The 22,996-nt window shown below is 51.4% G+C and overlaps 1 protein-coding gene across 15 annotated transcripts in view; it reads left to right on the top strand.

Annotated features, from left to right (window-relative positions):
* Nucleotides 1-22,996, top strand: part of MYO18A (myosin XVIIIA) — a 157,310-nt gene that overhangs the window by 119,973 nt on the left and 14,341 nt on the right. For 11 of the 15 annotated variants that reach the window (XM_056819565.1, XM_056819557.1, XM_056819556.1 and 8 more), the window contains 13 exons: nucleotides 781-935; nucleotides 3,662-3,785; nucleotides 3,874-4,074; nucleotides 6,493-6,603; nucleotides 7,327-7,431; nucleotides 9,537-9,683; nucleotides 12,231-12,344; nucleotides 14,149-14,265; nucleotides 15,273-15,356; nucleotides 16,400-16,537; nucleotides 19,109-19,294; nucleotides 19,585-19,724; nucleotides 22,161-22,205. In XM_056819565.1, coding sequence (XP_056675543.1) covers nucleotides 781-935; nucleotides 3,662-3,785; nucleotides 3,874-4,074; nucleotides 6,493-6,603; nucleotides 7,327-7,431; nucleotides 9,537-9,683; nucleotides 12,231-12,344; nucleotides 14,149-14,265; nucleotides 15,273-15,356; nucleotides 16,400-16,537; nucleotides 19,109-19,294; nucleotides 19,585-19,724; nucleotides 22,161-22,205 — 1,667 coding nt within the window. The remainder of the gene's footprint in view (nucleotides 1-780; nucleotides 936-3,661; nucleotides 3,786-3,873; nucleotides 4,075-6,492; nucleotides 6,604-7,326; nucleotides 7,432-9,536; nucleotides 9,684-12,230; nucleotides 12,345-14,148; nucleotides 14,266-15,272; nucleotides 15,357-16,399; nucleotides 16,538-19,108; nucleotides 19,295-19,584; nucleotides 19,725-22,160; nucleotides 22,206-22,996) is intronic. The other 4 variants (XM_056819563.1, XM_056819562.1, XM_056819561.1 and 1 more) reach the window with 1 other exon arrangement.

The following is a 22,996-nucleotide window of genomic DNA, read 5'->3' as shown; positions in this document are numbered from 1 at the left end:
CCTCTCTTCCCTCTCTCTCCTTTCTCTTCCCCTTTCCCCTCTCTCCTTTCCCCTTCCTCCCTTCCCCCCTTTCTCTCTCCTCTTTCTCTCCCCTTTCCCCCCTCTCTTCTCTCACCCTCCTTCCTTCCCTCTTTTTCTTTCTCTTTCCCTCTCTTCCCTCTCTCTCCTTTCTCTTCCCCTTTCCCCTCTCTCCTTTCCCCTTCCTCCCTTCCCCCCTCTCTCTCTCCCCTTTCCCCCCTCTCTTCTCTCACCCTCCTTCCTTCCCTCTTTTTCTTTCTCTTTCCCTCTCTTCCCTCTCTCTCCTTTCTCTTCCCCTTTCCCCTCTCTCCTTTCCCCTTCCTCCCTTCCCCCCTTTCTCTCCTCTTTCTCTCCCCTTTCCCCCCTCTCTTCTCTCACCCTCCTTCCTTCCCTCTTTTTCTTTCTCTTTCCCTCTCTTCCCTCTCTCTCCTTTCTCTTCCCCTTTCCCCTCTCTCCTTTCCCCTTCCTCCCTTCCCCCCTCTCTCTCCTCTTTCTCTCCCCTTTCCCCCCTCTCTTCTCTCACCATCCTTCCTTCCCTCTTTTTCTTTCTCTTTCCCTCTCTTCCCTCTCTCTCCTTTCTCTTCCCCTTTCCCCTCTCTCCTTTCCCCTTCCTCCCTTCCCCCCTTTCTCTCTCCTTTCTCTCCCTCCCCTCCATCTCTCCCACTCTGTGCCCCCCCATTTTGCTCTGCTGCTCCAAGGCCTATCTCCCATGGCCCTTGAGTTGCCCTGACTCCTCCCTCCCTCTCTGCTTTGGCTCCCTAGCTGGTAGACCTGCAGGCGGACAGTGACGAGAGCCAGCGGACCCACCAGCAACTCAAGAAGAAATGCCAGCGGCTCACAGCAGAGCTTCAGGACACCCGGCTGCACCTGGAGGGCCAGCAGGTCCGCAACCACGAGCTGGAGAAGAAGCAGAGGAGGTGGGTGATGAAGGACTGTGCTCGGGCCCCTGCCCCAACCTCCAGACCTTTCTTCCTTTTTAGAGGCCAAGAGTGGTTAAGCCAGGAACACCCCAAGTTCCTCATGCTAAGATCTCCCATCGCCCAGCACAGGAGCCCCAGAATACAACTGCCTCCCACCCTAGACTGGGGAGAAAAGAAGGGAAGGCATGAGCTCGCCATCTTCTACTTACAGGGCGTTGGGCAAGGATTCCATGTCTGTAATGAGCCTTCAGGCCTGGGCACACTGGCCAGACAGGCAACGTCCAGCCCATTTGTGGATGCTCAACCCCGCCCCCCTTACCCTACTGCTGGGGCGACTGTTGGAAACAGTGCCAAGTTCATCTCCAGCTTGAACCTTGCAGGGCAGAGCAGCAGTTGAGGGTTCCCCAGGATCCAGGGCGCTCCCTTCCCCTGAAAGCCCCCAACCCCCTGTTCCCCACCCCAGAAGCCCCCGTTCCCTTTCTCTCAGCTTGACTCAGCTACACAAACGCACAAACCCACCCTCCTGACTCAAATGTCGTTAAAACTGCGGAGCGAACGACTCTTCCATCTCATTATGGTAATGACACAAAGGAGGGGGGCAGAGCCTTCACTGGAGGAAATCCAATCTAAATTAATTTCCCTAGTGGGGGCTTCTTCATTAGGAAAGGAGGTAAAGCTTAGGAGCCCATGCCCCCTGGGGAGGATGGGAAATCCCAGGGGGGTGAGAACCAATCCCAGTGCCGTTGTGATGGCGATGAGAGGTCCCTCAGCCAGTCCAAAGGGCTTGTGCCCCCTGGGCACTGCATGGCCTCTTCTAGGTGGCAACATACAGCCCCACAGGCCTGTTGACCACTTCATGCCTCTGAGATCCTCAGTAAAAACAGTATCCTTCGGGGAAGTTGGGTTACTCACTGGATAGAGAGCCAGGCCTGGAGACCAGAGATCCTGGGTTCAAATCTGGCCTCAGACACTTCCTATCTGTGTGACCCTGGGCAAGTCACTTAACCTTCATTGCCCAGCCCTTACCACTCTACTGCCTTGGAACCAGTACTTAATATCAAGACAAAAGGCAAGTTTTTTTTTTTTAACCCTTACCTTCCGTCTTGGAGTCAATACTATATATTGGCTCCAAGGCAGAAGAGTGGTAAGAGCTAGGCAATGGGGGTCAAGTGACTTGCCCAGGGTCACACAGCTGGGAAGTGTCTGAGGCCAGATTTGAACCTAGGACCTCCCGTCTCTAGGGCTAGCTCTCAATCCACTGAGCTATCCAGCTGCCCCCGCAAGGGTTTTTTAAAAAAAGAACAATATCCATCTAATGAAATGAGCTATAGACGGTGCTATTCTGGTCCTGAGTCCTCATGGACTGATGTGGTGTGGGGCTGAGTCTTAATTTCCTGTAAACCCCTCACACTCCTAAGAAATGACCTTCTTCCCTCCCAGCTGCTTCCTTGGCCCATCTTCTCCCCAGTGACAGGCATCTTCAGGAGGACCAGCCTAAGAATTCCCCTGTTCCCTTTTCCCTGAATCCCCTGGATGGTAGTGCCAGCCTGGGCTAGTTAATGTGTTACAAAGCTCCCCACTGGGCACCTTATTAGCTTTGGCTGCCCGGAGTTTGTGGAGAGGGTGGGATAGCATTTCATTTTTCCATGGGACTGCCTGATTAGCTATTCAGAAAAGGTGTTAAGAGGAATTTCAGCAATTTGCTCCTTATTTAGAGTCTCTGGGTGGGAAATGAAAGGCTGGTGAGTGAAGGAGTAAAGTGAGAGGCCCCCCAACTGTGTGCCCACTGAAGCACGCTGCCACCCGGGCACAGCAGGGAGGCCGGGGAAAGAGAACACGGCAGCCTTGGGATGGAGTGCAGTGTAGTGTGGGGCCTGTGATGCCTCTGGATGCTCCTAGGGTGGGCATGTCTGTGCCCAGAGGTTAGCATCAGAACTCTAGGGGGAGAGCAAGCAAGCCTTGCTGCCCGTATCATCAGCTTTACCAGGTTCTGGCACAGGATGTTATGTTGTGGAATCATCTATCTCAAGCTAGAAAGGAGCTTAGAGGGAAGTGAGTCCAATCCCCTCATTTTACAGACAAGGAAACTGAGGCCCGGGGTTACACAGATAGTGTCTTAGATTGGATTTGAACCCAGTTCCAGGTCCCATGCTACCTCTCAGAAATGAAAGCCTTGGGAAGAAGGGTTAGATATATCTGTTTCTTTCTATCCTGATGTTCCTACTAGTTAGCCCTGTCCTGAGGTGGGCTAGTTCTGTTTCTTAAGAAGCAGGGTCTAAGTGGTGTGAAGAGTCTCTTCGTCTCCCCCCGGGAGACTCTTCGCACCACTTAGACCGTCATTCGGGGGGAGAATGAATAACCTGAGCCTCAGATCAGGGTTAACTACAGCAGGGTCAAAGCTTGATCTGGGATCTTGTCTACCCCCAAGCATCAAAGAGACAGTGCAGTACTTTACAGAAAGCACTGACTTTGGTGTCTGAGGAACTGAAGCCAACCACCTGCATGACCTTGGACAAGTCACTTGTTTTCCCTGAGTTTTTCTTCCTCTGTAATATGAGGGGTTTGGACTAAGTGGTTTCTGAGGTCATTTCTAGCTCAAAAAGTCAGCTTTCCACCAGGATTTTCTGCTCCCTTCCCTTAATCATGATGCCCTAGTCATCTCTGGAGGACAGAGGTCCTTTAGTCTGATGGTCTACCCTGCCATGTGTTCTGTCCCATCCCAGGTTTGATAGTGAGCTCTCCCAGGCCCACGAGGAGACCCAACGGGAGAAGTTACAGAGAGAGAAGCTACATCGAGAAAAAGATGCCCTCCTGGCTGAAGTTTTCAGCCTGAAGCAGCAGATGGAGGTGAGGACAGGCTCTGAGCCCCCACCAGTAGTGTCCCTACCTCGCTAACCCAAGCCCTATCTGTGACCATCTCCTTCTGTCACTCTAGGAAAAGGACATGGACATTGCTGGCTTCACCCAGAAGGTGGTCTCTCTGGAGGCAGAACTCCAGGACATCTCTTCTCAGGAGTCTAAGGATGAAGCCTCTCTGGCCAAGATCAAGAAGCAGCTCCGGGACCTGGAAGCCAAGACCAAAGACCAGGAAGAGGAGCTGGATGAACAGGCGGGGACCATCCAGATGCTGGAGCAGGTAAGGGAGAGGGACACTGATATAGAAAGGGACAGGGCCTCTCCTAGGAAGGACCCCCTCTGTGCCAGACACTGTGCTAATTAAGGTCTTTACAAATACCAGTCCTCTCAACACCCCGACAAGGTAGGTGCAAATATCGTCATTTTATAGTCGGAGAAACTGAGGCCTAGAGTGGGGGGAAGTGAATTACCTAGGGTCACACAGCTAGTAAGTGTCAAGAGTGGATTTCAAACCCAGGATGTCCTTAAGGACTCCCCATTGTGTCTGATGCTTCCTTTGTCTGTGTCAACTCACCCAGGTTAGTAAAGAAGAGACTCATTTTAACCCTGCTTGCAAGGCTAAGCTAGATACATGTGGGAGGCCGCAAACATTTAAAAAATGTTTTAAATATCTTCCATTTTCCCATCACTTACATTTCCCAATATGTCTTTCCTCCTCTTCCTCACCAGATAGCTAGCATTCTACAAAGAATTAAAAGGGAGATAAATCCAAAACTAACATCACCCAGATTCAACAGTGTATACAGCATTCTACACCCACAGATGCCCGCCTTTTCAAAAAAGAGTGGGAGATCTACTTTCTCATTTAGGCTTCAGAGTAAGATTTCCACCATGGCCAGCCTAACTTGACCTGGGTGAGACAGTAGAGGGGCATATTTAGGTCCATGTGGAAAAGGCAAGAAAACCAATTCTCTGTCTCATCTTTTAGCATTTCTTAGGCAGGCACTGTGTGAATTGCCTTAAAAATAACTCATTTGTCCCCCTACCTGCACCCCAACAACCATAGGAGGGAGGTGTTGTTGTTGTTGTTACCTCCATGTCACAATTGAGGAAACGGAATCAAATAGACTTTAAGTGACTTGCCTAGGGTTATACAGCTGGATTCAAACTCAGATCTCATTGATTCCAGGCCCAGCCACTACATCACCTAGTTGCCCTGGTTAGGCAGGGATTTTTGTGAGAGGCCCAAGGCATAAACACCAGCCTCCTTACCCAGCCTGGGAGCCCTAGGCTCCCCCTTCTGAACAAGAGCCATGACCCCAAGAGGACAAAACCTCTAGGGAGCCCTTCTTCCTCTTCTCTAACAGCCGATTTTCCTTGTGTAAGCCCACAGCTTCTCTGTGTGAGCCAGCTACCACCTTGCAGGGGCCTTCACCTTATCCAGAAAGACCTGTAGGGGCTATGGAAGAGAGAGAGAGATGAGAAGAAAGGGGAGAGAACTGATCTGGATGGGGGTGCTGGGATGAGCCTGCTAACTCAATGCTCTCCTTCATGAACTCTTCAAGAAGTCCAATCAAATTACCTTCTACACTCAGAAACCTTATTTCCTATTTCCACATCTTCGTATAGACTGTGCTCCCAGGCACTCCATCTTTACCTACTCATCGTAGAACCCTTGCTTCCTTCTTTTCCTCCTTCTTTCCTTCCCCACCTCCCTCCCTCCTTCCTTCCTTTTTCATTCTTTCCTTCCTTCCTTCCTTCTTCCTTCCTTCCTTCCTTCCTTCCTTCCTTCCTTCCTTCCTTCCTTCCTTCCTTCCTCATTCCTTCCTTCCTTCCTCATTCCTTCCCTTCCTTCCTACCTCTTTCCCTCCCTCCCTTCCTCCCTTCCTTCCTTCCTTCCTTCCTTCCTTCCTTCCTTCCTTCCTTCCTACCTCTTTCCCTCCCTCCCTTCCTTCCTATCTTAAAATCAAAGCAGAAGAGCAGAAATATGTAGGCAGTTGGGGTTAAGCAACTTGTCCAGGGTCCTACAGCAGGAAGTATCTGATGCTAGATTTGAACTCAGGAAAATGAGTCTTTCTGACTCCAAGCCCAGCATTCTGTCCACTGAGCTACCTAGCTGCCCTTGCATTGGTAGAGAGCACCAATGAAATCATGGACCCAGTTTGGGTTATATTTATATATGTGTTGGAATAGAACACAAAAGGATACTGTGGCTTAGAAGAAGAGGGCAGGACACAGGGGAAATCTAGGACATTAAAAACAAAATATATTGAGTCTATTTTGATAAAAAGAATAGAGAGAATGTAAACTCTGAGAGCAGGGATGGTTTCATTTTTGTCGTCGTATTTGTAAGTCCTGACATAATGCCTGACACAGAGCAGGCACTTAATAAAGGGTTGTTGCGGGGGCAGCTGAGTAGCTCAGTGGATTGAGAGCCAGGCCTAGAGACGGATTGTCCTAGGTTCAAATCTGGCCTCAGACACTTCTCAGCTATGTGACCCTGGGCAAGTCACTTGACCCCCATTGCCTAGCCCTTACCACTCTTCTGCCTTGGAACCAATACACAGTATTGATTCCAAGATGGAAGGTAAGGATTTAAAAAAAAAACAAAAAAAATAAAGGATTGTTGCTTGATTGATTTGGGTTGGGGGACTGAGGTTGAGCTACCTTTGAAGGACTTCTCCCCTCTTTCTTCCAGGCCAAGCTCCGCCTCGAGATGGAGATGGAGCGGATAAGACAGACCCACTCAAAGGAGATAGAAGGCCGAGATGAGGAAGTAGAAGAAGCCCGCCAGTCATGCCAGAAGAAGGTAAGAGTGACCACATGATACACCTGCTGCTAAGACTTAGTACCCAGGCCCAGGGCCTGGTCCATCCCCTACCCCCAAGCCTTTGGGGGATGATGGTTGCCCAACTCTACCCTCCTTCGCCCTAAGGCTACCTGACCTGCCTCAGGTGATCAAGGCCAGAATAGTGGGTCCAGGCTTGGCATCATGGAGTCCTCCACAAACTGCTATTTGTGACCACTGTAGAACCAAGAGATTCCTTGTACTTCAGGGCTGCCTGTGCTATGAGCATCCCTAACCACCTGTGCCAACCAGATGCCCACTGAGGCCTTACTTACCTTCCTATTTCTCAGAGCAAGAGACTGGGCACTGATCTTGGCCCCAGGTATTCTGGGTCACTCAGGAGTGTCACCCCACTGCCCACTTTGGGTGGCTTTTGTGTGTGGTCTGCTGTTCCTAGCCTCCTTGGCATAGAATAGCCCTAGAGCTGAAAGGGGCCACAGTGGCCACCTAACCACCCCTCTTATTTACAGGTGAGGAGAAAATGAGGTCTGGAGAGGTTATCCAGGCACTGAGAACCACAATCATTCAGAGCCCAGGCACCCGGTCAATCTCATTGTCCCCGTTTTATTCCCCTTGTATAGAAGGAACTCAGCAGTGACAGGGGTGGGGGCTCCCTAATAACTCCTCCTCAGGTGTGCTGATGGGCACCATGGAAACCAATGATTCTTTTACCCTTGGCTTCAGTTGAAGCAGATGGAATCCCAGCTAGAAGAGGAGTATGAAGACAAGCAGAAGGTGCTACGGGAGAAGAGGGATCTGGAGAGCAGACTCAACGCCTTGAGTGACCAGGTAGGCAGGGCCAGGGGCAGGGCTAGGCCTGACTCAGATGAGAGCCATTATGGTGGCAGGCAGGACCCCTGACCCCCCACATCCTTCTAATGGGGTCATAGAGGGAAGAGGCCTGGGCCAGGCCCCTCAGCCAGGAAGGGCCCCAAGAGGTCTCTACTCTCTTGGGTAGGACTGGCCATAAGGCATCAGGGGGAGGGAGGCAGTGAAGGATGACAGAGAAAGAGGAAGAGAGAGGAAAGAAAGAGACAGAGTGATGCACAGAGGAGAGAGAGAGACAGAGACACAGAAAGGGGAGAGAGAGAAAGAGACAGAGGAGGGAGAAATAGACAGAGGAGAGAGACACAGAGAGAGGAGAAAGGCAGATATATATATATAGAGAGAGAGAGGGAGAGAGACAGAGACAGAGACAGAGGAGGGAGAAATAGACAGAGGAGAGAGACACAGAGAGAGGAGAAAGGCAGATATATATGTATATAGAGGGAGAGAGAGAGAGAGAGACAGAGGAGGGAGAAATAGACAGAGGAGAGAGACACAGAGAGAGGAGAAAGGCAGATATATATAGAGAGAGCGGGAGAGAGAGAGACAGAGAGAGAGAGAGACAGAGGAGAGAGAGAGAGACAGAGGAGGGAGAAATAGACAGAGGAGAGAGACACAGAGAGAGGAGAAAGGCAGATATATATAGAGAGAGAGCAGGAGAGAGAGAGACAGAGAGAGAGAGAGAGACAGAGGAGGGAGAAATAGACAGAGGAGAGAGACACAGAGAGAGGAGAAAGGCAGATATATATATAGAGAGAGCAGGAGAGAGAGGGAGAGAGGGAGAGAGAGACAGAGATAGAGACAGAGAGAGGAGAGAGACACAGAGAGAGGAGAAAGGCAGATATATATAGAGAGAGGGAGAGAGAGAGACACAGAGAGAGAGAGAGAGACAGAGGAGGGAGAAATAGAGGAGAGAGACACAGAGAGAGGAGAAAGACAAATATATATAAAGGGGGGGAGAGAGAGAGAGAGAGAGAGAGAGAGAGAGAGAGAGAGAGAGAGAGAGAGAGAAGAATAAAGTTAAAGAAAGAAAGCAATAGATAAGATGGTTGGATAGAGTCATAAAGAGGTAGATAGATAGATGGATGGATGGATGGGGAGATAGATAGATAGGGACTGATAATGATAGACATATACATGTCTTCATACATAGATAGGAATATGGATGATAGGAAAATAGATAAGATGGCTGGATAACTTCCCAGCTGTGTGACCCTGGGTGAGTCACTTAACCCCATCACCTAGCTCTTACTGCTCTTCTGCCTTGGAACCAATACACAGTATTGATTCTAAGATGGAAGGTGAGGGTTAAAAAAAAAAGATGATTGGATAGAGTCAGAAAAGGCAATAAATCAATAAAGATAAAGAGGAGGTAATAGATACAAACAGGCAATCACATGTAGACAGGAAAATAGAGAAGTGATAGATACATTTATAGACAGGCCAACAGATGGATAACTGAGGAAATAGCTACATAGATAAGCAGATAGATGATGGATATTTAGACAGGAAGATAAATACGTAGATGGAAAGATAGATGATAGGAAAATAGAGATAGTAGATCTCTGGGAAGATAGAGACTACATTCATATATACATAGGCAGGAAGACTGAGGCTAGATAGGAAAATAGATCCCTGGATAGGCAGATGGATTGAGAAATAGCATTTAATAGGCTCTCACTGTGTGTCTAGTGCTGGGCTAAGCCCTGAGGATATAATCCAGGCTAACGAGATAGGCCCCTCCTCAAGGATCTTACCCTCTAATTGGGGAGGGCATCAAACAAAGGGAATCTGGAGGGGGCGGGGAGGGGTGCTAGCTGGCAAGTCAGGGGAGAAGCTCTGCGGATGACGTGAATCACAGCTGGGCCCCCTCCTGAAAAGTGGCCTGGCTGGGGGTCCCCCGAGGGGAGCAGGGCTTCAGGGCAGACATTTCTCCAGGGTGGGAAGGCAGCCGATGAGAAGCCTGGAGAGTGAAGCGAATGAGATCGGGGCCTCTCCTGAAACAGCGGGGATAAGATTTGGGAATGGTAGGGAGGAGGTGGCAAGGCCTCACAGTGCTCTTCACCCAGGTGAGTCAGCGGGACTTGGAGTCCGAGAAACGCCTGCGGAAGGACCTGAAACGGACCAAGGCCCTGCTGGCGGATGCCCAGATCATGCTGGACCACCTGAAGAACAGCGCCCCCAGCAAGAGGGAAATCGCCCAGCTCAAGAATCAGGTACTTGGGAGAGACGGCAGTGTCAGCCTCAGGCGTGCGGCGCTGGAGGGACCTCGGGAATCGTCTGGTCCAGCCCCAGTAGAGGAAATAGTGAGGCCCAGAAGGATCACACAAGAGGATTCGCACCCAGGTGCTGGGGGTCCTGCTAGGCTGCTCTCTGCCCACTCTGCTAGATGCCCGTGCCTAGGATGGCGGGCACTGCCCAGAGGTTTATTCAATCCAATCGCAATTGGCCCTTTTCTTGGTGTTCTTGAGCTTGACTCATTGGGAAAGAAGAGACAGAGTTCTCCCAATTACTGCCTTTCCCTCCCTTCGGATATGCCCTCATGCCCTCCCCAGGGGCTGTGGAATGGAGGGCAGCACTTCCCCCACGGAGCAGCTAAAGCTGCATGCCACCTTGTCCCCAGTGCTGCCCCTCTGGTCAATGGGCTCAGAGCATCAGAATGACAGAATTTCAGGACTGGGGGAGAGCCTGCCGTTCAATGAGACCAGGAAAGGGATCCCCTCCAGGACCCTGTCCCTGCAAGGCTGCAGTCCCACAATCTTCCCAGCAATCCTGAAACATGACCAAATCTGTCTGATGAGTCACTTAGCCCCTGTCTACTGTGTGCCAGGCTCTGGGTCAGGGAAACAAAGACAAGAAAAGGACGACCAGCATTCTGTGTGGGCCCGCCCCCTTCGGAAGGCACAGCTGTGGCAATAGTGATAATAGCTAACGTATAGCATTAATATATGCCAGGCATTGTGCCAACCGCTTTACAGTCATTCTCTTCCTTAATCACCACAACAGCCCTGGGAGGTAGATGCTGTTACGACCCCCATTTTACAGATGAGGAAAGTGAAGCAAACGGGAAAAAAGTGACTTGCTTAGGGTCACACAGCTAATAAGTATCTATAAATAGACAGCTGGGAAGATATATACATACATAGAGATAGAAAGACAAATAAATAGATAGATAGGTAGGCAAATATAGAGACGGATGGATGGAGAGATAGACAGGCAGAGAGGCAGACAGACAGATAGATAGATAGGTGGATGGATAGATAGACAAAGAGACAGATAAGATATAGACAGACAGACAGACAGATAGATAGATAGATAGATAGATAGATAGATAGATAGATAGATAGATAGATAGAGAGACAGACAGACAGACAGACAGACAGATAGATGGATGGATGGATAGATAGACAAACAAAGAGACAGATAAGATATAGATAGACAGACAGACAGACAGATAGATAGATAGATAGATAGATGGAGAGACAGACAGACAGACAGACAGATAGATAGATAGATAGATAGATAGATAGATAGATAGATAGATAGATAGATGGATAGATAGATAGATAGATGGAGAGACAGACAGACAGACAGACAGATAGATAGATAGATAGATAGATAGATGGAGAGACAGACAGATAGATAGATAGATAGATAGATAGATAGATAGATAGATAGATAGATAGATAGATAGATAGATAGATGGAGAGATAGATGGAGAGATAGATGGAGAGACAGACAGACAGATAGATAGATAGATGTATAGATAGATAGATAGATAGATAGATAGATAGATAGATAGATAGATAGATAGATAGATAGATAGATGGAGAGATGGAGAGATGGAGAGATAGATGGAGAGACAGACAGACAGACAGATAGAGAGATAGAGAGAGAGATGGAGAGACAGACAGACAGACAGACAGATAGAGAGATAGAGAGAGAGATAGATGGAGAGACAGACGGATAGATAGATAGATGGATAGATAGATAGATGGAGAGATGGAGAGATAGATGGAGAGACAGACAGATAGATAGAGAGAGATAGATGGAGAGATAGATGGAGAGATAGACCGATAGATAGATAGATAGATAGATAGATAGATAGATAGATAGATAGATAGATAGATAGATGGGTGGGTGGATGGATATAGAGATGGATAGATAGATGGATGGATGAATAGATAGACAAAGACAGATAAGATATAGACAGACAGAGAGGTAGATAGATAGATAGATAGATAGATAGATAGATAGATAGATAGATAGACAGACAGACAGATGGATAGATAGATGGATAGATAGATAAGTAGACAGACAGACAGAGAGACAGATAGATAGATGGATATAGAGATGGATGGTTGGATCAATAGATGGATGGATAGATAGAGAGAAATAAAGATAGAGATAAGTAGATGGATATAGACAGAGATATGGATAGATAGGTGGATAGAAAGAAAGAAAGATAGCATATAGAGATTTCCTTAGATGATAGAAAGAAGGAAAAGAAGAAAAATAAAGATACATTATAATTGTAAATAGATACATATATGATAATACTTAGAAAGATAGGAAGGTAATTGTAGATATACAAAAAATGGTAGATCCATAGACAGGAGGTTTAGAATCGGTTTGGAATTATGGACTGGATTTGAACTCGGCACTTCTGACTCTGACACTATCCATAGCTCAGCTTAGCTGCTCTTGTCCCGAGAGCAGAGGTCTCTGACCACTCGTTCCGGGGGGGCGGGCTCTTTGTCTAGCTGGAGGAGTCTGAGTTCACCTGTGCAGCTGCAGTGAAGGCCAGGAAGGCAATGGAGGTGGAGATTGAGGACCTTCACCTGCAGATTGATGACATCTCCAAAGCCAAGACGGGGGTAAGAGCTCCCGCCTGGAGGGTGGTGGGAGGTCAGGGCTGGAGACAGACTGGTTGCTGCACCCAGCCCCCCTTGCCGGAGGTAAAGCGATCGCCCGAGGTTACACAGGCAATAAGTTTACAGGTGGAAAACGACCTTTCATTTTACAGAAAGGAAACTGAGGCCCGGGTGGGGTGGCACGACTCATCCACGCAGGTGGCAAATCTCAGAGATGGGATCCAGCCCTGGGTCCCCTCACCTCAACTCTGGCCTCATCTTGGGCCATGATGGGCGCCATCTCTCCCCCGCACTCTGCCTCCTTCTGGGTTCTGAGGATCATCCATCCATCATAGGCTTTAGGGACCTCAGGACCCTTGTGGTGTCACCCCTGCATTTGACAGATCCAGGGCACACCCGCAGCAAGCAGCAAGCAGGACTTGAATCCAGACCCTCTGATGTCAGAGCCAGGGGCCCTGCAGTTAAATAGCTCCCATCCCTCCTTCTTGCCTTTCCAACCCCGGGGCAGAGGGCTTTGATCAGGCCGGGAGAGAAGGCGTCACGAAGGGGTCTCGCCTCCTTATTTAAGCGCCTGCGTGGGGAGCTTGGCCGCAGCCAGGGCATCATAAATAGAGGCGGGTGATGTAAACAGGCACCTGGAGATTCTCCCAAGTACCGGGGAGAGGCGAGGATGCTCTCCCCCTCCCTCCCTGCCCGCCTGCCCAGGCCTGGCCTGCTGATGGAAAGCGCTCCGTAATTAGAGCCTTTATTTAATGTCTCCTTTTAATTCCTCGCCTCCCTCTCGGCCTATCGGCAGAGAATTCATTACGGTGATTTGAACCACTGGCACCTGCTTAGGGCCGGGGGACCAGGGGGCAGCGCTAGGAGGGAGGGCGAGGGTTCGAGGCGGTCGTGGTTGGGTACCAGGCAGAGGGCTCCCCCGCCGCTCCCGCTGGCCCCGGGACCATCGAGAGATGCCAATCTCGCGGGTTTGATTTATCCCCGTGGCATTTGGGCTCCTCAGCAGTTTGCAGGTGAGTGATTCAAACTCCCTAATTGCGTTAAAAAAGGCTGTTACAGAATTACCATTTTATTTAAATCCGAGTTAATAAATTTCTTGGCGGAGGCTTTCCCCAGCTCCCCACAGCCCGGTAACAAGATGGATGGGGCAGAGAAGGAGCCAACGCAGTCGTTTTGGTTTGGAATTACAGGCTAATAGATTCATTCATTTGCTGGAGCCACTGTTGGCTGTCTCCTCCCTTCCCCTCTCTCCCCCCAGGAGTGGATCTAGGTGAGGAGGGGGCGCAGGGACCGCACTGTCCTTGGGAAGGGAGGAATCCAGAGCCCATCGTTTTGTCTTTAAAGGAGCTTGGCCAAAGTGCCACGGCTGAGACTCGACCCACTGGCATCCGTAGCAAGGGCATCAGGCTCCTCCTTTGGGTCCAGTGGCCGAGGGCAGACCTCCTGTCTCTCCCAAAGGGGTTATCCTGGAGACTTCCCCCGAGGCATCCGCACATGAAGGCCGTTTAGTGAGGAAGGCCGAGAAAAAGACGAGCCCAGGTTGCTCTAATCATTCCCTCTGTGATTGGCATTTGTGAATCGATCCAGAACCAGGAGGGACCCAGAGCCCACCAAGTCCATCTCCTTTATTTTACAGATGAGGAAACTGAGTCCTAAGGTAGTTCAATGACTTGCTCAGGGTCACACAGGTAGTATATGCCAGAGACAGGATTTGAATCTGGGTCCTCTGACCCTTGTGCCAGTGCTGGACAGAGCCTGAGCCCTCTCTGGCTGGGCCCTGATGTTCCCATCTCCTGCCTCTCCCCAGCTAGAGGAGCAGGTGAGCCGCCTTCAGCGAGAGAAGAACGAGGTCCAGAGCCGGCTGGAGGAGGACCAGGAGGACATGAACGAGCTCATGAAGAAGCATAAGGCCGCGGTGGCGCAGGTCCTGGCCCCTTCCTGTCTGCCCTCTCTTCCCTTAGCCTTGCCCTGCTCTGGAAATGCCCGTGGCTCCCTATGCCCGCTAGGACAAAACAAACCTGTTGTAAAATTGCTTTTCTTTAGTCCTGTAACAGATTTACACCCAAGTTTCCCAGGGTTACGGGATTCGTGTTGTAGAGCTGACAAGCACCTCCACTGGGTTATACACGTTTTATCCCTCAAAACCTAGTTCCATAGTACTCGTTTTTGTGATAATTTTACAAAACCAAAACCCCACATCAAATACCCAAATACCCAAGTGATAAATCATCAGACCTAAGCCCTTCTGTTGAGCCTGTGAAGCCCTTCACCACCAGGCCCTGACCTACCTTCCCAGCCTCGCTGGACATTAGCTTCCAGGTCAGCCAGACTGGCCTCCTCTGGGCCTCCCACGTGACACTCCTTCTCCCCTTTGCCCAGGCTGACCCTGGTGCCTGGAATGCCCTCCCTCCTTGCCTCTTCCTCACAGACCCCCTTTCTTCCTTCAGGACTAAGCTCAGGCACCACCTTCCCCATGAAGCCTTTCCTGATCCCCACATCTGCCGGCACCCTCCCTCCCGTCCCACTCTGTGTCCAGCCACTTTGTGTGGATTTTCTTTTCCTTCATGCATTCGTTTATAGATCCCTTGCCTGATGGAATGGAAACTCCTCGAGGTCAGGGATTGTTTTATCTTTGCCCTTACCATAGTGCCTGGCACATAGTAGGTGCTTAAGAAATATTTGTCGATTGCTGATCGATAGATATCAAAGGCATGTCCCCGTGCCTGCACGTCTCCTCTTGTCTCAGGTGGGAAGGAGGCATGTCTCTGCAGGTTTGTGATGGCACCTGTTCTGGGCCTCCCAATAAAACTCCCCTTTCCATAAAATAATTCCACAAATACTTAGCGAGTCCCTAGTGCGTGTCAGCTGTGGCTTAGACAGACGGACACAGTCTCCGTCCTCCCAGAGCTGACATCGACATTCCTTCCCCAGGCTTCCCGGGACATGGCCCAAATGAATGATCTCCAAATTCAGCTAGAAGAGGCCAACAAGGAGAAGCAGGAGCTTCAGGAGAAGGTACCTGGGCCTTCTGCTGGCCATAGAAAGGGATGCCAAAGCGAGGTGGCACAGTAAATAGAGTGCCAGGCCTGGAGTTGGGAGGTTCTAGGTTTAAGTCTGACCTCAGAGACTTCCTACCTAGGGAACCCTGGGTGAGTCACAACCTCCATGGCCTAACCCTCACCACTCTTCTGTCTTAGAATTCCAAGATAGAAGATAAAGGTTTAAAAAGAAAAGAGGAAAGAAAGGGAGAAAGAAAGAAGAGAAGAAGGGAGGAAGGGAGAAAAGAAGGGATGAAGGGAGAAAGAAAGGGAGGGAGGGAGGAAGAAAGGAAAGAAGAGGGAATGGAGGGAGGAAGGAAGGAAGAAGGAAGGGAGGGAGGGAGGAAGGAAGAGATGAAGGGAGGGAGGAAAGAAGAGAAGAAGGGAGGGAGGGAGGGAAGAAGGAAGGAAGGGAGGAAAGAAGGGATGAAGGGAGAAAGAAAGGAAGGGAGCAAGGGAGGGAGGAAGAAAGGAAAGAAGAGGGAATGGAGGGAGGAAGGAAGGAAGAAGGGAGGGAGGGAGGAAGGAAGAGATGAAGGGAGGGAGGAAAGAAGAGAAGAAGGGAGGGAGGGAGGGAAGAAGGAAGGAAGGGAGGAAAGAAGGGATGAAGGGAGAAAGGAAGGAAGCAAGGGAGGGAGGGAGGAAGAAAGGAAAGAAGAGGGGATAGAGGGAGGAAGGAAGGAAGAAGGAAGGGAGGGAGGGAGGAAGGAAGAGATGAAGGGAGGGAGGAAAGAAGAGAAGAAGGGAGGGAGGGAGGGAAGAAGGAAGGAAGGAAGGGAGGAAAGAAGGAAGGAAGGAAGGGAAGGAAGCTGAGATCCATGTATATTGGGGAATGGGGGCACAGTAGCCCTGGACCCACAGAGAGGGCTCCCAAGGCCCCCATAGGAAGGGCACATGCTCTCCAGAGCCTTTTCTCCTGTCTCAGTCCCAGACCCTGCTCAGGCCCCTTCCCGCCGGTCTCTGGGACACATCCCAGGCTAGGAGAGGCCCTCCGTAATTTCTCCTTCTTCCTCTCCCCAGATGCAAGCTCTCCAGAGCCAGGTGGAGTTTCTGGAGCAATCTATGGTGGACAAGTCGCTGGTGAGTCGACAAGAAGCCAAGATTCGGGAGCTGGAGACTCGCCTGGAGTTCGAGAGGACCCAAGTGAAGCGCTTGGAGGTGAGCGCCCCCTTCTTGGGGTGGGGGACTACCTGCCCCTTGCTATAAGGCAGAAAAGTGGCTTGTCCAAGGTCACCTGGGTAGCAATCATCTAAGGCAAGATTTGAATCCAGGCCCTCTGATTCCAGAGCTTGTGGCTTAAGAACTGACCCCATGAGGGCATCAGAGCAGCTGGGGGAAGAGTGGGGGGCATGGGGAGGGCTTTGGTTCCATTCTCTAGAGTCCACCTGCCAGGGGTGCCCCTCCCCCTCTTTCCCTGGTATCATGCTTTATAGACAATTCATGAGATGCTGCCCTGGCTGCCTACCAGGCTCCTGAAGCTGGGCCCCCAACATGTCCCTCTGAGGCTCCCCAACCTTGTAAAGTGGGAGTCAACCCCTTCCTGGGTGGAGGGGTGGCAGACAGCCCTGTGCTGGCCCCGGAGGGGGGCATTGTTAGCTCCCAGGCTCGTGTCCCCACCCCCACCCCCGCCCCTGTCAGAGGAGGAGAGGGAGCTCCCAGCCCGGCCCTCCCAGCACCGTACACCCCACCTGCTTTATATTCTGCTTCAGCGCCTGCCTTCCGCCCAGGGACCCGCACAGCGCGGCTTTCCGTCTTCATATTTTCCTGGGCCGCCCCCTCCTCGCTCCCCCATCCATCTCCCTTCCTTCCTTCCACCCCGCTCCTCAGCAGAGCAGCCATAAATATGCAGCGGACCGCAGCACTGGGCTCCCCTGCTCTCCCGTCCCTCTCTCCCCCTCTCCTGTTCTCTCTCCTCATTTCATTTCTCCTTACTCGTCTCCTGTTCTTCCCTTCTCTCCCTCTTCCCCTCTCTCTGTTGTTTCCCCTCCTTTCGCTCTTCTCCCTCCACCCCTTTGTTTTGCTCTTTTTTACTCACTTCTTATCTTTTCCCCCTTCTTTCCCCCATTTCTCCATCTCTTCCTTTACCCTCCTCTGTTCTCCCCCTTTACTCTCTCCCCTTTTTCTTCCCCATCTTTCTCATCCTTTCTGCATCCTCTTGTCCTTCTCTTTGTCTCTCCCTTTCCTTGTCCTGTCCCTGCCTTTCTTCCCATCTCTTTCTTTTCTTTCTCTCTTTCCTTCTCTTTCCCTCTTTCTCCCTTCCCCTCTCTCTTCCTCCTTCCACTTTTCCTCTCACTCCCTCTTATTTTCCCCTCTCCCTTCCCTTCTCTTTCTATATTTCCCTCCTTTCTTCTCTTTTTCCCTCTTTTCTCCTCTCCCCTTTCCCTCTCTCCTTTCTCCCCTTCCCTCTTTCTTCCTCTCTCTCTTTCCCCTCTCTTCCTCCTCCCTTCCCTCTCTTTCTTTCTCCTTTCCCTTCTCCTCTCTCCCCCTTGCCTCTCTCCTTTCTCCCCTCCTCTCTTTCTTCCTCTCTCTCTTTCACCTCTCTTCCTCCTCCCTTCCTTCTCTTTAATCCTCTTTCCCCTTCTCTCTCTCCATTCCCTCTTTCCTTTCTCCCCTTCCCCTTTCTTCCTCTCTCTTCCCCCTTCCTACTCCCTTCCCTCTCTTTTTCTTCCTCCTTTCCCTTCTCCTCTCTCCTTCTGACTTTCCCTTTTCTCTCTCTCCCCATCTTCCTCTCCTCCTTCCTCCCCTCTCTCCCTCTCTCTCTCTTCCCCCACTTTCCTCCTTCCTCCTCTCCTCTGTGCCCCTCTTCACTCTAGACTCTATTCACCATGACTCACATTCAATCCTTTTTGTGGCACTCCCTCGGCATTCTGGCTTCCTTGCTTCTTAGCACAGGGGCTGGGGGAAAGTTCTTGCTCTAAGGGAGGGGGAAGCTACTGGCCACTGCTGCCCTGTCCCCTTATTTTGTGCCACTTGCCCCACTGTGAGGCCTTCCTGAGGTTCCTGGATCAGGCTCAGCCAGACCCAGGGATTGGCCATGCCGCCTGGCCTGACCTCTCCTCTTTCCCAGCTTCCCCCAGCCTTGGGGGCAAGGGTCAGAGGCCCAGAGGCATCGCCTCCTGAGCAGGCTATGACCCCGTGGGGGCAGTCGGGATGGCTCCCCCCCCCCAGCCCATTGCTGGTTCTTAGCTAAGAGCCCCCACCTGGTTAGTCTTGCCTTCTGTTTCCCCTTCCAGTGGCCTGGCATGGTGGCAGGGGAGAGCTTTGGATCCTGGCTCTGGGACTGGAAAGGCCCAATGCCCTCATTTTACAGATCCTCTAGGAAACTTGTACCACACTCATCAGCTCTATTTTCCTCTCATCCTCTGTCCTTCAGTCATATTTCTATCCAGGAAAACTTTGCTCTAAAACTTAGAATATTAGCATTGGGAGAGACCAGCTGGTCCTAAGCCTTCCATTTTACAGAAGAAAAAATAAGACTTAGGAAAGGGAATAGACTTACCCAAGGTCACACAACCAGTTTAGTGGCAGAGGTAGAACAAGGCCTTGATTCCTTGTATTCTCATCGAGTGTTCTTTCCGATGCCCCCCTCAGGATCATCTGAAATCCCACCTTCTGCAAGAGGCTTCTCTCAGTGCAACCCCCCCCCCCCCCCATGCCAGCTCCTTCCCTTCTCTGTATTTACTTTGTATGGATGTGACCATCCTGGCCCTCCTTCTCTGGCCCCTACAGAACCTGGCGAGCCGGCTGAAAGAAAACATGGAGAAGCTGACAGAGGAGCGCGATCAGCGCAGTGCGGCGGAGAACAGGGAAAAAGAACAAAACAAGCGTCTCCAGCGGCAGCTCCGAGACACCAAGGAAGAGATGGGAGAGCTGGCCAAAAAGGAGGCCGAGGCCAGCCGGAAGAAGCACGAGCTGGTAACTATCCCACGCAGGGGCGCCTGGGGGCCGCCTCCCCGCTGCCATGGCAACGCCGTAGCCAGAGGGTCCAGATTGGATCCAGGGTGTCTGCTTGGGGCTCACCCCGCTGAGTAAAGGGTCAGGGCGATGGGCAGGCGGGTCATCGAGGGGAGGGCCAGAGCCTGCCTGAGAGAAGCGATCCACCCCGAGGGTGGCCGGAGGCCCTCCAAAGGGCACCCTCGGGCACAGGTGGGGGGTTAGCCCGGGGTCCTCTCCCACAGAATGGTTGGCTGCTGTGCCCTCCCTAGGAGATGGACCTGGAGAGCCTGGAAGCAGCCAACCAGAGCCTGCAGGCAGACCTGAAGCTGGCCTTCAAGCGCATTGGAGATCTGCAAGCCGCCATTGAGGACGAAATGGAAAGTGACGACAATGAGGACCTCATCAACAGGTATGTGGGAGGAGATGGGGGGCTTGGGGGTCCGGAGCCCAACCGAGGAGGGCCAGAGGTGTAGGCCCCGCAAGGCCTCCTCCACTCTCCTCTGAGCCCAGGTGCTTAAAAAGAGTCAGTCATCACCCAGGGCCCATCTCATCCTCCATGCTGGGTACCAGGCCCTTGTCCTAGGACTGGCTCTCAGATGAACATTTTAAGATCCAATTAAAAACACAACTTGCAGCTTAAAAAAAAAATCTAGAACTCCAACGAATCTCGTCTAGTCCAACCTTGTCATTTTACAGATAGAGACACTGAGACCCAGGCAAGATTACAATGACTTGCTTGAGGTCTCCAGGTGGATAGAGCCCTAGGCTTGGAATGCAGAAGACTCATCTTTATGGGTTCAAATCCAGCCTCAAACACTTCCTAGCTGTGTGACCCTGAGCAAGTCACTTAACCTGTTTGCATCAGTTTCTCATTGGCAAAATGAGCCAGAGAAGGAACTGGCAGAACACGTCAGTATTTTTGTCAAGAAAATCCCCAAATGGGGTCATGACAAGGTCATGACTAAAACGCCTCCACAGCAACGTGATTGGATTCCAAATCTTTCCTCTGCCCCACTTTGCCTCTTCCAGAGGAGACGCTGCCAGGGCGAGCATCCCTTTCAGCCTTCTCCCATCCTCGCCTCTCCCCACCCCCACCCTACAGTGCGCCCAGCTCTCTCCCAGCCCTCAGCCTGCTCAGGATGAGTTATTCCCCTGTTTAGCTGTGTTTCCGATGGCGCCTGTCCCAGCCCAGGGAGAGCAGAGATTTAAGGGCCCGGCGCCTCGTTACCGTGCCAGCGATTTCCTCTCATAAAACCCACCCAGGGAACGGTTTAGCTGAGACAGATTTGTAGTCTCAGGCTGGGGAATCTGGGAGGCCAGAGGATGGGATGCTGTGGGGCCGAGGGGCTAGTCACCCCATTCTCTTACATTCCTTCAGATTTTTTCTAAGCTCTTCTCCGATTCTCTTTACCCACCCCATCTCCCATTGCCCAAAAGGGCTCTTCTCCCCTTCCCTTTCCCCATCCCATCTCCCATTGCCCAAAGGGGCTCTTCTCCCCTTCCCTTTCCCCATCCCATCTCCCATTGCCCAAAGGGGCTCTTCTCCCATTCCCTTTCCCCATCCCATCTCCCATTGCCCAAAGGGGCTCTTCTCCCATTCCCTTTCCCCATCCCATCTCCCATTGCCCAAAGGGGCTCTTCTCCCATTCCCTTTCCCCATCCCATCTCCCATTGCCCAAAGGGGCTCTTCTCCCCTTCCCTTTCCCCATCCCATCTCCCATTGCCCAAAAGGGCTCTTCTCCCATTCCCTTTCCTCATCCCATCTCCCATTGCCCAAAGGGGCTCTTCCCCATTCCCTTTCCCCATCCCATCTCCCATTGCCCAAAAGGGCTCTTCTCCCATTCCCTTTCCTCATCCCATCTCCCATTGCCCAAAGGGGCTCTTCTCCCATTCCCTTTCCCCATCCCATCTCCCATTGCCCAAAGGGGCTCTTCTCCCCTTCCCTTTCCCCATCCCATCTCCCATTGCCCAAAAGGGCTCTTCTCCCCTTCCCTTTCCCCATCCCATCTCCCATTGCCCAAAAGGGCTCTTCTCCCCTTCCCTTTCCCCATCCCATCTCCCATTGCCCAAAGGGGCTCTTCTCTCCTTCCCTTTCCCCATCCCATCTCCCATTGCCCAAAGGGGATCTTCTCCCATTCCCTTTCCCCATCCCATCTCCCATTGCCCAAAGGGGATCTTCTCCCATTCCCTTTCCCCATCCCATCTCCCATTGCCCAAAGGGGCTCTTCTCCCCTTCCCTTTCCCCATCCCATCTCCCATTGCCCAAAGGGGCTCTTCCCTTTTGCCTACTTAGCCCGGGTCCGGCAGTAGCCTGCCAGGTTGCCCTGTATTGAGCAGGAATGAAAGGGGTAGGCACAGTCACAGACAGAAGGTGGCATTATAATAAGCTCATCGATTTAGGGTCAGAAGAGATTTTAGAGTCACAGATCTAAAGCTGGTAGAGACCTCAGAGGCCATCTAACCCAACCCCCTTCATTGACAGATGGGGAAACTGAGGCCTGGAAGGCTAAAGGACTAAAAGAATCTTAGTTCTTAATCTGGAGGGACTTCAGAGGCACCAACCACCTCAATTGACAGATGGGCAAACCGAGGCCCAGAATTGTAAACCAACTTCTCTAGGGTCCCTTAAGTACCAGGTTTTAAACACACTTCCTGTACTGCAAACCCAGCATTCTTGGCCCAGCCCAAAGCCCATCCTGGGTGCAGCAGTGGCAGGGGAGCCCCCCTCTCCCTCTCTCCTTCCTCCTTCTCCCCAGACTCCATTTCTTTCGACTCAGCTGTCCATTTTCCCACCCCTTCCCTCTGGCCTGCCTTGTCTTTATTTTTTATTTTTTCCCATTTCCAGTTTGCAGGACATGGTGACAAAGTATCAGAAAAGAAAGAATAAGCTGTGAGGACCGAAGCATTTGCATTCTTTGCCCCTCTCCTGTGTGGTGTCTTCTAACCTTTGACTCCATGTTATTTCCCCCCCAAGAGGGGTCACCCCGCTGCATGTAGCATGTGGGCACACATCCCCCTTTCTGTGTCAAGCCTCTAACTTTTAACACCTCCTCGCCACATTTTCTAAGTGACTCCTGAGCAGGCAGGGCTGCACCCCCAGAAGTTCTAGGGGGCTGGAGCCCCAGAAAAGGTCAGGTGACTCAATGGTTTTATCTGACCTGGTAAGGAAGCTGGCCCAGGACTTTGGAGGGGGGCCGAGGAGCAGAGACACCCAACACGGGGCCAGAAGGAAGGCTTTCTGAGTCTGCTTCTGCCGCCCTCCCATCCCCTCTTGGCACTGGCTGGCTTCTGCCAAGCAGAACCTTCCCTTCTTCAAGTTCCAGCTTCCCCACCACCCCCTTCTCCCAGCAGGATTGTTTCCTCTCCTAGTGACTGCCATCCCTCCAGCCTAGAGGGCCCTAGCAGGCAGTTTGGTGAACCCAGGAGACCCTTTCTCACAAGAATATTTTCTAAATAATTGAGGAAAATGCTCAATTTTGATGAGAAATTAGTGAAAATTCAGGTGCCATCCCCCCTTGAAATCGACCGAGGGATCCCTGAAGGGGAGGCCGTAACCCTCCAGCCTGTTCTTCGGGGGGGGGCACAGATTGGGGTGGGATCGACCTCCGTCCTTCCTCTCCCTTGGTAAGGAAGGACACTGGAGCATCGTATGTTTGTCAAAGGTCTTCAGCTTGTTTGGGC

Source organism: Monodelphis domestica, chromosome 2, assembly GCF_027887165.1.
Source record: "Monodelphis domestica isolate mMonDom1 chromosome 2, mMonDom1.pri, whole genome shotgun sequence".
Classification (NCBI taxonomy): Eukaryota; Metazoa; Chordata; class Mammalia; order Didelphimorphia; family Didelphidae; genus Monodelphis; species Monodelphis domestica.
Note: the sequence above shows the minus strand (reverse complement) of the source record. Positions and strands in the feature narration are given on the sequence as shown.